A 17,389-nucleotide genomic window follows, 5' to 3' on the forward strand; every position below is an offset into this window, starting at 1 on the left:
CAAAGGAGCCGTCATCGAACATCTGTGTGTAGGTGGACGATTGACTTCAGCCAAGGCTGTCACGCAAGACATCAGCATGTTAAAACAAGGTCCTCAAATATTCATACAAGTTATTATCATATCCCCAAAGAGCCTCTGAACCATGAGTGACACCATCTTGAAGACATCCCCAATTGTATACTATAACAAAACGCTGCTTTATAATTGTCTACTCTCATACTCATACATGAAATCTGCACTAAAATGATATATGAGCATACAGGCCTCATAAATCCTGGATTGCACACGGTAAACAAACCAACATAATCACAGCACTCACCTATGGCATGTTCTTATTAGTGTTATATAAACAATAAGGCCCTTGGATTACTTACACTGTACCCTCACTTCTATTATCTAAATACAAATAGTAGTACCGTTAGGGGGAAATTTACTAAAGTGAGAGTTTTTACAAGTGAGTTTTAGAAGAGATGTTGCCCATAGCAACTAATTAGATTCTACTTAACATTTAATTAGCACCTTCTACAAGATAATAGCTAGAATCTGATTGGTTGCTATGTGCAACATCTCTTCTAAAACTTACTTCTAAAAACTCACTTTAGTAAATGTACCCCTTAGTGTCCACACTCCACAATGTTCCACAGTGTTATTTTCATACATAAGCATTTTACAAACTGACAGACATATCCACTTACAACAAGAGATTTTTATATATATATACACACACACACACACACACACACAGGGCCGTAGCTAGGGTAGTGCGGCCGGTGCCATCGCACAGGGCACCACAGGTTAGGGGGCGCTGTTTGGGCCTGTCAAATTTCTGTTTATTATCACTCTGGCTAGTATTTTCATATTATTTCCTCCCCAGCATCTCCTGGCCTCTCCTATCTCTTCCCTGGCCCTTCCCCATGAAACCATGGCCCTTTTTTGGGTGCATTATGTCCCTTTCAAAAATGAGGGGGGCGCCAATGCTCTTTCTGGCACAGGGCACCAAAAAGTCTAGTTACGGCTCTGTATATATGTGTATATATATATATATATATATATATATATATATACATACATACATACATACACACACACACACCTGGTCTGTGGGACTACAGATCACTTGCAGATAACACTGAAATCATCCAAGTCTCCCTCTATACTGTACTGTCCTTTATACATACCTACTGTAAGCACAAAATCTATGAATGATAAGCCTCATGTCATTTATAGCGTACCCAACTAGTGCAGTCAACTCGGAAATACGCCACTTGGCATGGCAATGTGGTGCAGCTTTGGGTATCTCTGAACTGTTCCCCAATTGTATAGTGATCTCCATCTTGTCTGTCTTGTTGCTGATATAGGTACAGTAATACTTTACTACTGGACACCACTTGGGTAATATAATCCACAAATGGGAAAGAAGATGCACATTAAATTAAACGCACACGTGTGGGTTTCTGAAGTGTACCCCAAATTGTACTCACATTAAAAAGATACTGACTAAGCTACAAAATAGTTTTTCCTTCTAAAACTGTCATAACATAAGAACCCAGCATATGCATGTCTAGCCTCAGGGCCTCCAGGTAATGGTAGTATTCAGGCAGTGTAGGCACAAATAGGTATGACATATAAAGAAATTGGTATGACATATAAAATAGGTATATTATGAAGGCCAATTAAGGAATCTGAATTTCCTTAATAAAGCAACACCACTTTATATAACAGACCTATCCTATACTGTAGCATAGCCCAATTGTTCAGTTCACCCCACTATTTATCTGACACATCAGATACTACATGGCAGTCCAGCCAGATGTGTCCCCACTGTGCACCCCTTTATGTAGTGACTCCTGTCTGCACCCAACAAAAGGTGCCATCACTGTGCTGTGACCCGCTGACTCTGTGCCCCCCAGGAGGTTACTTACACGTATGCATGGTAAATGAATGTCCAGCCCCGGGGTCTCTCCAGCACATTGTACAGGAAATTTTGCAGCTTGCGGTAAAAGGCGTTTCGCTTGGGGGGCTTCCCGGTACCGGCTACCACAGAGCGGGGCTTGTGGAGGATGCTGCTCCTCTTCGTGGTGTGATCCGAGCCGTCAATGAGGAGAGCCCCGTCCCTGCTGCATTCCGGGGCTCCGGGGTCCAGCCCCACAAAGCCCACTTTCAGCTTCTTCTCTCCGGCGGGGCCGGGGTAGACCCCTCCATTGCGGGATTTCTGCACCATGGTGTGTGGTGGTCTCACCGGGGCTCATGGCTGCGGGCAGCGGCCGGTGGGGTCTCTGCGGGAGGGGAGCTCATGGCTGCGGCTGCTAGAGGGGGATCAACAATGGAAATTGTATTGGAAGCTGCTGATGCTGATCGCAGAATGTCTGCAATCCGGTCCCTGGCGCCCAGGCTCCTCCCACACCCGGAGGCCACACCCACTTTCCCCCTTTTTAACTGTTTGCTCCAACTACTTATAGCTGCTGCAGAAACTAGAGACTGCTGTTCGGTGCAACCTGTCAGTCATGTTTGGGATGCAGGAATGGAAGATCACTAAGCACACAGCAACAACTAGTCAGGTAATGATGATGATGCTGGATAGCCTTACTATAAGATACAGTAAAGATAATATGATTTGTTTTAGCTAACCCATTGTTCTGCATTTCACTTTTAATGTGTTACATTTTAAATACAGTGCCTTGCAAACGTATTCACCCCCCTTTGCATTTTTCATGTTTTGTTGCCTCACAACCTGGAATTAAAACGGATTGTTTGAAGGTGTGCATCATTTCATTCACAGAACATGCCTACAACTGTGAAGTTGTTTTTTTTTATATTGTGAATCAAACAACATTTAGGACAACATAACAGAAAACTTCAGCGTGCATAACTATTCACCCCCCTAAAGTCAGCATTTTGTCGAGCCACCTTTTGCGGCAATTACAGCTGCAAGTCGCTTTGGATAAGTCTCTATGAGCTTGCCACATCTTACCCCTGGGATTTTTGCCCATTCCTCAAGGCAAAACTGCTCCAGCTCCTTCATGTTGGATGGTTTCCGCTTGTGAACAGCAATCTTCAAGTCTGACCACAGATTCTCAATTGGATTGAGATCTGGGCTCTGACTTGGCCATTCCAACACATTTAAATGTTTCCCCTTAAACCACTAGAGTGTTGCTTTAGCAGTATGCTTCGGTCATTTTCCTGCTGGAAGGTGAACCTCTGTCCCAGTCTCAAATCACAGGCAGACTGAAATAGGTTTTGCTCAAGAAATACCCCTGTATTTAGCACCATCCATCTTTCTCTAGACTCAAATCAGTTTCCCAGTCCCTGCTGCTGAAAAACATCCCCACAGCATGATGCTGCCACCACCATGTTTCAATGTGGGGATGGTGTTCTTGGGGTGATGGGATGTGTTGGGTTTGCGCCAGACTTAGCGTTTTCCTTGGTGGCCGAAAAGGTACATTTTAGTCTTATCTGACCAGAGCACCTTCCTGCACGCATTTGGGGAGTCGCCCACATGCCTTTTGGCAAACTGAAATTGTGTCTTCTTATTTTCATTACTAAGTAATGGCTTTTTTCTGGCCACTCTTCCATAAAGCCCAGCTCTATGGAGTGTACGGCTTATTGTGGTCACATGCACAGATACACCAGTCTCTGCTGTGGAACTCTGCAGCTCCTTCTGGGTTATCTTTGGTCTCTGTGCTGCCTCTCTGATTAATGCCCTCCTTGCCCGGTCTGTGAGTTTTGGTGGGCGGCCATCTCTTGGCAGGTTTGTTGTGGTACCATGTTTGCATTTGATGATGATGGATTTGATGGTGCTTCGGGGGATCATCAAAGATTTGGATATTTTTTTATAACACAACCCAGAATTGTACTTCTCAACAACTTTGTCCCTGACTTGTTTGGAGAGCTCCTTGGTCTTCATGGTGTGATGCTTCTTGCTTAGTGGTGTTGCAGCCTCTGGGGCCTTTCAGAAAAGGTGTGTTTATACTGACAGATCATGTGACACTTAAATTTCACACAGGTGGACTTCATTTCACTAATTATGTGACTTCTGAAGGTAATTGGTTGCGCCAGAACTTTTGTGGGGCTTCATAGCATTTCTAAAGATTCTTTTTTATATATATCTTTCTCATTTCACTTCACTAAATTAGACTATTTTGTACAGATCCATCACATAAAATTCAGATAAAAAAAATAAATTACAGGTTGTAATGTAACAAAAAAGGTAAAAAGCCAAGGGGGGTGAATACTTTTGCGAGGTACTGTACGTTTCTGCTCTCCATGAATTAAAACAAGTTTATTACTGCTAATCTGTGGCGTAAGTTCATCCCAGACGCCCGGAGGCAATTTATAATTTAGTGCCCCCCTATCCCCCATATTTACAGCCCTAAGTGGGTTGAATATATTGTGGGTGATGGAAGACGTGCCACTTCAGTGCTGGCGCCCTAGGTCTCCCATACTGCTGCCCCTGCTGCTAATACATTTGACCATTGCAAGAAATGGGTACAGGAAATTATGAACTCAACTTTGCTTAAAAATTAATGAATTTGTTTAGTACACACTGGGGCCCTCATTGAGAGGAGTAAATCCAGCTAGAAGACCAAGTTGTGCTTCAGGGAAAAGGGTGAGTTCTGAAGAGTTGCCAGTATTTTCCCTGCATGCAAATAAATAAATAAATAAATAAATTGTGCCCTTTGAATAACAGAATATGTTTATCAAGGTGTAGGTGTACACTAATTAGTTGGATTTGTTTCTAATTCTAAGGTGCCTACTCATTATTAATTGCATTAAAGTCTCCAAAAATCAGAGTTATGGTAAGAACTTACCTTTGTTAACTCTCTTTCTTCGAAGTCCATAGGGTCCACAGGGAGACCTTGGGGGTGTAGGTGATGGGAACAATCCGGGCACCACGCAGTTAAAGCTTTAGCTCCCAGGATGCACTCGGTCCACCCTCCCTATACCCTGCCCCAGAGCCAGAGGCACCTCAGTTTGTAATAAGCCAAAGGCCGGAGGAGGATAAGAGAGAAGGAAGACTGGTACACTCAAGAAACACTCTCACAGAAAAGGAGGGGAAATCGGTGACCAGCAAATCGCCCATATGAAGCCAGTTGCGTCATGGGTAAGTGCCTTGTGGACCCTATGGACTTCGAAGAAAGAGAGTTAACAAAAGTAGGTTCTTACCATAACTCTCATTTTCTTCTTCAGGGTCCATAGGCTCCACAGGGAGACCTTGGGGATGTCCCAAAGCAGTCCTTTTAAGGGTGGAGACGCTCCTGTGCTGAGAGGAGAATCCGGCGCCCAAAGGAAGCATCCTGAGAGGCAAAGGTATCAAATGCATAGAACCTTAGAAAGGTCTGGACAGAAGACCATGTGGCCGCCTTACAAAGCTGAATAGCCGAGGCACCGTGGTGAGCAGCCCACAAGGGACCCAAAGACCGAGTAGAATGAGCCTTAACAGAAGACGGAACAGGCAGGCCTGCATGTGTGTAAGCTTCTGAGATAGTCATACGAAGCCATTTAGCCAAATTTTGCTTATTGGCTGGCCATCCCTTCTTGTGAAATCCACAGAGCACAAACTAGGAGTCTGATTTCCGAAGAGAACTGGTACGGTCTACATAAATCCTGAGGGCATGGACCACATCCAATGAGGCTTCTCCTGCCGAGAGGTCTGGAGACAGAAAAGCCGGTACTATAATTTCCTGATTAATATGGAAACTAAAAACCAACTTAGGAAGGAACTCAGGGCGAGTATGAAGCACCGCCCTGTCCTGGTGAAATATCAGAAATGGAGGACGACAGGAGAGCGCTCCCAATTCTGACACTCTTCTGGCAGATGCAATGGCCAGAAGAAAATTAGTCTTAGCTGTTAACCACTTCAGATCCACTGACTCCAGTGGTTTAAATGGAGGACCCTGGAGGGCTCGAAGAACTATTGCCAAATCCCAAGGAGCCACTAGTGGGACAAAGGGAGGTTGAATCTGGAGGACACCATGTATGAAGGTGCGGATATCCGGAAGAGGAGCAATTTAACGTTGGAAACACACTGACAGTGCAGAGGCATGCACCTTTAACAAGGCCAGACGTAGACTGAGGTCCAATCCAGCTTGAAGGAATGCCAGTATTCTGGAAATCTAAAACACCTGAGGGTCATAATCTCTTGTACGACACCACTGGAAATAAATATGCCACACTCTGTGGTAGATCCTGGTGGAGGCAGGCTTATGCGTTCTAAGTATCGTGTTGATGACCGAGCTAGAGAACCCCTTGATTTTAGGAGGGATGTCTCAAGAGCCACGCCGTCAAAGACAGATGATCCAGGTGTGGGTAAGGGTAAGGACCCTGAGACAACAGGTCCGGACGTTGAGGCAGCAGAAACAGAGTGTTGATGGAGAGACTCCGAAGATCTGAGTACCAATGACATCTGTGCCAAGCTGGGGCCACCAGCAGGACAGTGCCTCCGTCTTGTTTGAACTTCCGAAGAACTCGAGGAAGCAGAGAGACTGGAGGAAATAGGTATGCAAACCGGAAGGTCCATTTTACTGACAGAGCTTCCACCAGGCTTGCTTCGGCATTTCTTGTGCTGGACCCAGACACTGGTAACATGTGATTGTGTCGGGAGGCCATGAGGTCTACCTATGGGAGACCCCATTTATCCACTAGAAGTTGAAACACCTCTTGGTGAAGAGACCATTCCCCTGGATGCACGTCGTGACGGCTGAGGAAGTCCGCTTCCCAATTGAGAGCTCCCAGAATGAACACTGCCAAAATGGTGCCAGGAGATGAGATTCTGCCCATGTCAGAATGTGTGATTCTTCTGTCATTGCTGCCCGACTTCGATTGCCTCCCTGATGGTTGATGTAAGCCACTGTGGTGGTGCTATCGGACTGAACTTGCACGGGTTTTCCATGAAGAATGTTCTTTGCCCTCATGAGGGTCCTGTACACAGCCCAAAGTTCCAATATCTTGATGGGCAGGGATGCCTCCACCATTGTCCATTGGCCTTGAAAGGAGTGCGTCCCATCCCAGGAGACTGGTGTCCGTTGTTAGGAGTATCCAGTCCGGGATCCAAAAGGAGCGACCCTTGGTTAGATGAGATGTCTGTAGCCACCAAGAGGTGGGCAGACGCACCTCCGGTGAGAGTACCATCGTCTGAGCTCTGATCCGGTGGGGTAATCCGTTCCACCTGGAGAGGATCAGCCCCTGCAGGGGCCTGGAATGGAACTGAGCATATTCCACCATGTTGAATGTGGACACTATTGATCCCAGAACCTGCATCACCGAGTGGACTGTCATCCGGCAACTGTGGAGACATCTGCATATACGCAGCTGCAGTGTGGAGATTTTTTCTGGAGTTAGAAAGATTCTCTGCTGGTGAGAGTCCAGGAGGGCTCCCAAATGAACCATCCTCTGTGAGGGAATTAGGGAGTACTTTATCCAAATGATTAACCACCCGGTGTTTGTAGACAAGCAATTGTCAGTTGCAGGTGGTAGTGAAGCACTTCTGGGGAACTTGCCAATAAGAGGAGGTCATCCAGATATGGCAGGAGCCAGATACCCTGACTCCAGAGGTGGGCTGCCATGTCAGCCATAATTTTGGTAAATACCCTTGGAGCCGTGGATAGGCCAAAGGGCAGCACCTGAAACTGGAAATATTGTTGCAGTATAGCAAACCGCAGATAACGCTGGTGAGAAGGCACTATGGGAACATGAAGGTGTGCATCCTGAATGTCCAGCGATACCATGTAATCCCCAGGTTCCATAGCCAATATGATGGATCATAAAGTTTCCATCCTGAACCTGGGCACCCTGAGGATCTTGTTCAGAGCTTTGAGGTTGAGGATAGGCCGATGAGACCCATTCGGTTTCTGAACCAGAAAGAAAATAGAATAGTAACCAGTCCCTCGTTGAGATAGAGGAACTGGTACAATTACCCCTGCTCGCAGTAAGGACAGTATGGCTTTCTGGATCTGCAAGACCTTGGTTTTTTCCAAAAGAGGGCCTGTGCAGAAAATCTGGTGGGAGAAGGCCTTCGGAGAAATGAGAGGGCGTACCCCTGAGAGACCACTTCTCTTACCCAAGCATCCGTGGTGGTTTGACACCAGTACTGGGCGAACCGAAGAAGTCGTCCTCCCACTCTGGGGTCCCCCAGAGGGAGTCCCGCCCCATCAGGCTGCGGGTTTATCCTCCTGCTTGGAACCCGACCACCTTGTGCTCCAGGCCTGTTTCTTAGGCCTGGCAGTCTTCTTGGCAGTGGACTGCCTAGGAAAGGACTGCCCTTTGGCTTTCCCTTGAGGATGAAAGGATCTAAAGGAGGAGCTACGAGCCTTCTGCCGGAGCAGATGCTGAAGGCAGAAATGCAGATTTTGATTTGGCTAATGTGTCAACATTCTTGTCCAGGTCTGGACCAAACAAAATCTCCCCATTATAGGGTAAGGCCACCAGGCCTTTCTTAGAGTCAGCATCTGCCTTCCAATAGCGTAACCACAGGAAACGGCGAGCAGACACGGCCGCGGCCGAGACCCTGGATCAGTAGGCTAGCATCCAGAGCGGCCTCACCAATATCAATATATGCAGCCGCATCCCTAATATGTCCGATCAGTGACACCTGATCCTCTGGAACTTCCAAGAAGTCCTCTAGTGTATCGGCCCAACTCTCTATAGCCTTAGCTACCCAGGAGATAGCCATGGATAGGCGGGCAACAGCTCCTGAAAGAGGATAAATAGACTTCAGGCAAATTTCCACCTTCCTATCCGTGGGATTATATAAGGAAGAGTGGGAAAGGCATAGGTAACGTTGCACTCTTTATTAGCCATGTAACATGTGAATCCACCGCAGGGGGGATTCCCACTTTTTACAATGAGCCTCCAGAAAAGGGCAACTGCAGGCCAAATGTTTCTGAGGTTGATACCTCTTACCAGGCAATTGCCAGGCATCCGCCATGTGATCCACCAGCTGATCTGACAGAAGGAATACAGCCAAAGTCACATTTACATGTTTACACAGTGCGTGTTTGGATTTAGGAACTGGCTCGTCATCCTCTATAACCAATGCGGATCTGACCGCACGCACCAAGGCAGGAATATTAATTCTTGACTTAGGCTTCTCCTCTTGCCGAGGGGAGTCAGAGTTAGAGGTGTCAGCCACCTCTCCGTCATCAGAAGACATCTCAGATTCTGACAGCTGTGTGGATTGAGATGACAATATAGGGCACTTAGCTGGTCTAACGGGTTTCTCACTCTGTAACATGGTCTGAAGCGCAGTAGAGGTTGCAGCCAGACTCTGTACTGAGCTAGAGAAAACATACACCCAAGGTGGAGGGCCCTGTAGTAATCCTACTGTGGGTTTGACCGCCTGCTGATGTACAGGAGGGGTCTGCATATTCATTGGTAGTCCCTGTGAGCGAGGGACGGGCTGCTGTAGTATCCCCATAGGAGGAGCAACAGCCGGGACCACCAGGCGGTCTACAATGGAGGCCAGCATCTGAGAGAAAACCACCCAAGGGGGCTCCTGTACTGATGTCAAGGGGTTTGAGGAACCACATCCTCCTCACTGAAAACTGCAGTACATAATCTGCAAGATTGCGACATTAGTACAGGCATGTGCTCATTACCCTTGTCAGACATGTCTGCAGGGTGAATGACGCACAATAGCGCACTGTGTACAAAGCAACCACGAGTATATTATATTATATATAAAAACTAACAGGAAGCAATATACTGGTCATGTCTTATGCTTAAGGAAGCTGCAGGAACCCTTTGCCAATATATGGCACAGTGCAGTATGTGACAGACTTCAGATATATTGATTTTGTATTTATGAAGTCAGGTATGAGCTACGGTAACACCTATATTAGGGCAGAACAGAGAGAAAAGGTATAGTCATAGGTTGACAGATAGAAAAAAGACACAGATAGCGCTAGCACAAGTCACATACAATGCAGAAAGACACTACAAAGCGACACCATACTCAACTACACCTACGCAGTGTCTGGTAGGAAATAGCGCTACATACGCTGACCCTGGGGAGAGTACAACGACCCTGGGGAGAGGCATGCAGGGTGACCGGATCACGCACTGTCCTGGGAGAACTGCGACAGCACACTTAGAAAATGGCCGCCGGAGACCTCAGAGGGGGCGTGTCCGGAGGAGGAGAGCAATTCAGGGAAGCCAGACCGCAGTGGAAAGGCACGAGCTGAGGGGAGGAGCCGCCCCTGGCCGGTTATTAACCCCTGGGATGCTGGTTCCCACACCAAAATGTCCCTGGTGGTCAAGTTGGATCGCGATGTCTACGTCCACACCCAACACCTCCGGTCTGTCCCGTGTGACCTGAGTTATCGACTGCGACCCGCTCTTACATGTCCCCTGAATTCCGGGTGCAGTCTGGGCTCTCTACAGGGGCCCTGGGTAGCGCTGACCCCCAGGACACCCGCCGAGATCCCCAGATCAGTACTGGTGTCGCGGCACTGGAGGGGTGGTGGAGCAGCAGCACAGATGTCGCTAAAAGCACAGACGTCGCTAAAAGTAACTAAATAAAATACAATACAGAAATAAGCTTTAGGGGCTGACTAACAGCATTCCTGCAAAATGGTGACCAGACTCCGGCCAGGCACCAATGAAACTGAGGTGGCTCTGGCTCGAGGGTGTATAGGGAGAGTGGACCCAGTGCATCCTGGGAGCTAAAGATTTAACTGTGTGGTGCCCGGATTGGTTCCCATCACCTACACCCCCAAGGTCTCCCTATGGAGCCTATGGACCCTGAAGAATAAATTAGAATTAGCATTTCTTATAGCCACATGTTGCAGCAATGTGGAATGGGTTTTTTGTCTGGGCTATTTATTATAAAGTACTGGGACACAGGTACACTAGCGCGCTATATTCAGGTTCGGACCCAGCTGACTTAATGAGGGTTACACATGTGCAAACAGTAGTTACTGCCTACTGGAGGGGCATCATTCGGATTCCATACAGAAAAAAAAGCATTATTGCATCCTATAGACTATAATTACTAATGGGGACAATTTCTGAAAAGCTTAGTTTAGCATTTTGAAGTTTAGTAAATAGGGCATTGTTGCAGTCCACAGAGTTTTAGGGACTGCTGCTGCAATCATAAAGTGTAGGAACCACTTGCATATCCCTAATAGGTACAAGGTTTGCAGTGCACATGGGCTTCTGTGAAGCCTTGGAATTTTGATTCTATGGGGAACACACAGTGGTGCCCATTTATCATTGTATATTTGAGGTATAATCACCGAAAACACCCGTTTTCAGTGGTTAACCTCAAATATTACGTTTCCCCCGGATGTATGAAGGAGGGACCGCAGCAGGTATATCTGACACCTTCTGTGAATCCTCCATTCCCTCAAGCTGCTGCATCCACCATAGGTTTCTATGGGGGATGCGATGCTGCCAAATTTACCAACATCCGGAATTCGATGCATTCCAGATATTGGCCCCCGCAGCTAACGGCATCTGAAGATGGTGTTAGCCGCTGTAGCCTATTGATAACACCGCACATAATTAGCCGGCAAAGGGTTCTTCAGGAACCTTCCCCGGCAATGGCGGACTTGCCTGTGCAGCAGCCCGGCAGCTCTCCAAGCACATTGCAGGGACGGGCTCCTTTCTTTCAGAGCCTCTGTCCCTGCATGTCCCGAATGATACATCCGGTCGCTATGATCGTATATTGCAATGCGATCATGGGCGGTAATGTCATGCCCAGATTGCATTATAATAGCGATCATTAATAAATGGGGGCCTAAGAGAGGGGTTAGCGGCAATACTCTGAGAGGAGGTAGCCACAGAATTTCCTTGGTGTTTAACTTAGTAGGCACATATGACGAAGGTACAGCTGAGTACACAAAGTGTGAAATTTTGGTAGCATGCCACAAGGTACACAGATGCATTGGCATTGTTTGTACACTGTGTAGAATGCAATAAGGTACACGGAGGCGTTGGTACTGTTTGTAAAGTGGGTAGCATGCACTAAGGTACACTAAAGTCAGAGGCAGTTTAAGAGAGGAGGGGGCCAGTGTGCATGCTCTGATCAGGCCCCCTCCCCTCCGGCGGTGCAGTAGACTAGCATTGTGCCAGAGTCTACTGTTCATGTGCAGGTCTCTGAGAACATAACACCTACGCCTCGTTACCGGGACATCTCTACAGCGTATATGCGAAACAGTGGAAAATGGCCGTGGTGCCCATTTTCTCTGTGATTCCTGCAGCTCTGCAGCAAGCTCCGGACCGACAGAGCATTAAGTATATTTATATGGATGCAGGGTGTGTGGTGTGTGGGCCCTCCTGGACCTCGTGGCCCTTGGGCACCGAACACCTTGCTCCCACTTTAGATATGACCCTGACTAAAGTGTTGGCACTGTTTGAACAGTGCGTAGCGTGCAGTAGGGTATACAGAGGTGTTTGCTCTTGGACAGCATGCAACAAGATACATACATGTGCTTGCAGTGTGTAGACAGCGTGTAGTGTGCAATGAGATGCATAGATGTGTTGGCACTGTGGGAACAGTGAATAGTGGGCCTGATTCAGACCCGGTCGCAAGCGCTGAGCGCTCGCAACCAGGTCGATGGTGGCCCACAGCGCATGTGCACGACGGAGCCGGCTCCTTCGTGCGCATGTGCGAGACCCGGCTAGCGACGGGCACTCTGTTGCTTCGGGTCTCGCACCAAAGGGGGTGAGCTGTTGATGTTGAGTGACAGCTCGCCCCGTTTGGTGGGCGGGCCAGGGGGTGGCTGCCCAAACGGAGGTGTTCCCATGAGAACGCCTGCCGTTTGGGGGCGGCCCCACTGACATCACAAGTGATGTCAGTGGAGAGCTTCCGGCTCTGTTAGAGCCGAAAGCTCTCTGGGGCTTGCGATGGGCGAGACCCTACCACAAGGGTCTCGTCGCAAGCCCAATGGTCGCCCCCCCCAAAAAAAGCCCGGCCCTGATTCAGAGCGAGCGCTCTGTCAGAGCGAGCGGCTCTGAATCAGGCCCAGTGTACAATGAGAGAGGCACGGATGTGTTGGTACTGTGGGGATAAATACGCTGAGTATATTTCAATAACCCTGGAGCTCAAAAGAAGACAGCAATTGTATCAGAGTACACACACTCACACACACACACACACACACACACACAGATAATAAATGCAAAAAGGTAGAATTGGTGCAATCAAATTCCCTGGTGTGGAGTCTAAAGCTGGGTACACACTAGAACGTTGATTCGGCCATCCGGCCAATTCGCATCTATCTGACGATTGGTTAGTGCACACACACTTACCAATCATAGGCCCTATGTGTTGTCCATGATGTCACAACTGTGCGGCCATTTACATGTGTTCGCCCAGTAGTGATGTCAGTCACCGGCAGCATCTGCAGTAAGTGTACAGGCTGGCTGACCGTACACACAGCACAATGGGCTGATATATCTGCAGATATATCGGATATCTGCTGTTCTGCAGAGCCAAAACAATGTACTTCACAGACATATTGCTGGTACACACCCACCGACGTGCCCATGATGTATCGGCCGTTCAGTTGGCCAGCTTATATATCGCCAAGTGTGTACCCAGCATAAGACCCCCGCCGGACTTCAGCAGGAATCCCTGCAAGAGGATATGGACTTTACTCAGTGAGAACCCACGTCACGGCCCAGTGTAGTTGGTTCCCACCGTGAAAGTAACAGAGTACTTAGCTGATGTGAGGACTGATGTTAAACAACACTGGAAGAAAACTACTGGAGACTATAGTTCTGGAGCTGGAGCACCTATGTAGAACACAATTGATAGTCACGCATGGAGGAGTGCACTAAGCAGGTTCTAATAGTGGCTGGCTGATGGGTGATTCCCTGCATGAGTCATCAGTGCTGGAGGTTAGTGTTACCTCCAGCACTGATGACTCATGCAGGGAATCACCCCCTAAGAGAGGTGTTATGTCATCTCTAGCCTGAGGCTGAACCCAGCTGGGTTCAGTTAAGGATTCTAATTGGGAAGGCCAGCAATCAGTGGCCTGCTGAGTGCAGATACTAACAGCTCTGTGATATGTTTGGATATATTCAGGAAGATCGCGCTGGTGCAGGTAATATTAAAGACTTTGGGCAGCGGGTTCTAAACCCCAGCGGTTTAGAACCCACCGCTTAGTAAATTTGCCCTTTGGCACTGCGAATTCCTATATTCTGCACATGCACCTTTCTTCTAAAAATATCATTCGAAAGGCCCTGCTGCATGGAGGCAAGGAGGGGGTGCTGCACTCGGACACTTACAGAATAGTGCCAGTTATCCAAAAGTCACTGGAAAAAATGTCATGGAATACCCCTGATTTTTGCATAACCAGCACTAGGCTCAGTGGCATAGCTGGGGAGTGCAGGGGTAGCTCCCACAGCTGAAAATCAGTGCCTTTGTTGGTCCCAGTGGTGCTGGCATATGCCTTAAGAGGCACTCAAATCTCAAGTTCCCAGCAGTGTCGCAGTCGTGATGTAATGGCATTGTGATGATGCATGTCAGAGACAGAAAGAGCATCAGCCCGGTAGAGGACTGAAGGGGACCGTGGAGCGGAGGCAGTCAAGACAGATTTTTACAGGACTAATGTGGGACTGTGGAGGGCTATTTATTAAATGTGAATAATAATTATATAATGTAAGTTTGGAGTGGGGGGCAGGATTTATAGCGTACGATTTACCAATATTGTAATATTTAATCTGTTAAATATGAAATTTTTTATCGCCACGTATCATGGCAATAAAAAATTATGATATTTCTCCATCATTAATATCTATTGAAATTTTTCCAGGGTAGGGGTACAGAAAAGTAAAAATGAAGGAAGGGGGGACATATAGAGGGGATACAAACATCAAATTCCACAATGCACATAATGTGATACATCGTTTAATAACTCAACATAAACGTTACTATATTATTAAATAAACAATCTGACGAGGTATGAGTTGGGACAAAAAGAGTTCTCAATTAGAAGTGTTAGGTTCATTTAAACTAAGTGTAAAGGATCCGACATGGACGGATTATAAGGAACGGTGGCACCTTCTCCTTCAGGCCATCCACTTCATTAGGAGGCTGAGGTGGAATAATGCACTGAGGGCCTGATTCAGACCCGGTCGCAAGCGCTGAGCGCTCGCAACCGGGTTGATGGTGGCCCACAGTACATGCGCACGATGGAGCCAGCTCCGTGGTGCGCATGCGCGAGACCCGGCTAGCGACGGGCACTCCGTCGCTCCAGGTCTCGCAACAAAGGGGGCGAGCTGTCGATGTTGAGTGACAGCTCGCCACCTTTGGTGGGCGGGCCGGCTGCCCAAACAGAGGCGTTCCAATGAGAACGCCTGTCGTTTGGGGGCGGCCCCACTGACATCACAAGTGATGTCAGTGGAGAGCTTCCGGCTCTGTTAGAGCCGAAAGCTCTCTGGGGCTTGCGGCCACGAGACCCTACCACAAGGGTCTCGTCGCAAGCCCGATGGTCGCGATGGTCTTGACCATCGCGACCATCATCATGGCCGCTCACTGTAGCTGTGGGTGGTCACCCACAGCTATGTGAGCGGCCAGGAGGCCGTTCTAAAAAAAAAACGGCCCTGATTCAGAACGAGCGCTATGTCAGAGCGAGCGACTCTGAATCAGGCCCTGAGTGCCTGATTCATCACGGATCGCAATTGCAACAGCGTACACAGATCGGCCGACAGTGCATACCGCGCATGCATATGCACCACAGTGCGCTTGCGCAGCCCTGTATTGTGAATGCATTGCGACCACGTACTCAGATAAAAAACCATCGTAGAGTGAGTGACAAGATGTCAGCGTTTGGGGGTGGTGACGGGGGAGTAGTCGGAGAAACTCAGGCGTGCCTGTCCATTTGAATGCCATTTCCTGGGCGGGCATAAACTAGACACTGCGATGGCATTCGCAGCTTGAGTACTCACTGCGTGCAACAGTTGCAGTTTCTGAGACAGGTCAGACCTGCTGTAATTCTACGTGAGGGTCCGATTTTACCGATGTATACGCAGGATTGCGAGGTCTTACAGATGTGAGAAAGTGGTAGTGGGCGTCTCTATGCTGGCTGAGCGGTTGCAAACATTACGCACACAGCATTTCCGAATGATGCAAACAGCAGGAACTAAGAAAAGACATAGTATAGACCAGCTCCCATTGGGAGTCACAAATGAGGTAACCCAGGTGCACTTCCCATCGCAGTTGAGCTGCCGATTTAACAGATGGAGACAAACTTAAAATAAATTTGTACCAAAAAGAAATGTTACCTCCAGACCCATCTTTTGTTAATTGCGAAAGAAGATCAGAGGGAGGGAGTTGCTGCAGACCGCTTGAACGAGTCACCTTCTGGAACCTGTGGTGTATCCAGTGGAATCACAAGGGAGTGCGGGCCGCACCTGGGGGTCACCCGCCGAGGGGTGACACCAAGGTGCAGGCTCCCCCTCAGTGACAGGAGCTGGGTGCTGCACTGTAGCATTAAGTGCAGCACTCGGCTCCTGTTACAGTGAGGGAGCCGGCACTACCCCCACCTCCGGCATCCCTCACCACTCCATTGATAACCATGGGCCGGGGAGGTTCGGGCCGTGAGGCTACGCCCTTCCCCAAGACTACGCCCCTACCCAAGGTCATGCCCCCTTTTCATATCGGGGAGGGACGCCACTGGGTGTATCTGTAGGTAATGAAATATTTCCAAAGGAGGAAGAGAATATCGTGTTTGCAAATGTGAAAATTAAAGGAAAATATGACCCTTCATGATAAATAGATCTCGTAAAGTGTGTATGCCTCTACTATACCAGAGGGAAATATTAAGATTAGGGATTAATTTAGCTAGTCATTCTAGAAACTAATCTATCCCAAACCTGCAGCAAAGCTTACATAGAAGCCAATAACAAAAAAGCAGAAGGGTGCATACAGATGTGTCCTCATACATCTAGCATCCTTGTGCGTTAACACAGCCCTTCTAGTAGTGCCATGCCGTGTTGTGACTCGGTAGCGCTGAGTGTCTTTTTGTGCAACTTGTTTACCTTCAGATGCGTCTGAAGGTACAGCGGGTGCGTCTGAAGGTACACCCGCAGTCGCACACAGAATATAGGCATGCTGTCACAGACTGGGTGACTTGGAGTTGTGTACCCGAACTGGGTTTTAAGACAGAGACACCTGAACCAATTAGGTAGTTTGAAACTGTATGGTTTAATGCAGTTTCTGCTCATACAGTAATAGAGGAGACTGTGATGTAAGATGTTATAATTTAGTCCTCTATGCAGAGATAACGCAACTAGAAGATGCTGATTAAAACTGTAGAACAAAAGTCTCTGAATACTCACTGGACTTGGAAAAGGAACTGTAGGAAGAAACTGTAGACTTGGAATTGAAGGAACTTGAAGAATTAGAATTTGACTCCAGACTGGAGCAACGAGGATTGAACTTGTA

The 17,389-nt window shown here is 47.9% G+C and overlaps 1 protein-coding gene across 1 annotated transcript in view; it reads right to left on the bottom strand.

The window, feature by feature from the left end:
* The window catches only part of KCNQ2 (potassium voltage-gated channel subfamily Q member 2), a 136,039-nt gene extending 133,673 nt beyond the window's left edge, over positions 1 to 2,366 (bottom strand). Inside the window, 1 exon segment of the mRNA XM_088442846.1 lies at positions 1,923 to 2,366. Within this exon segment, the coding sequence (XP_088298972.1) occupies positions 1,923 to 2,221 (299 nt within the window). The 5' untranslated portion in view covers positions 2,222 to 2,366.
* Positions 2,367 to 17,389: the final 15,023 nt, after the last annotated feature.

This window comes from Taudactylus pleione, unplaced genomic scaffold (genome assembly GCF_031769625.1).
Source record: "Taudactylus pleione unplaced genomic scaffold, aTauple2 ptg000018l, whole genome shotgun sequence".
Lineage (NCBI taxonomy): Eukaryota > Metazoa > Chordata > Amphibia > Anura > Myobatrachidae > Taudactylus > Taudactylus pleione.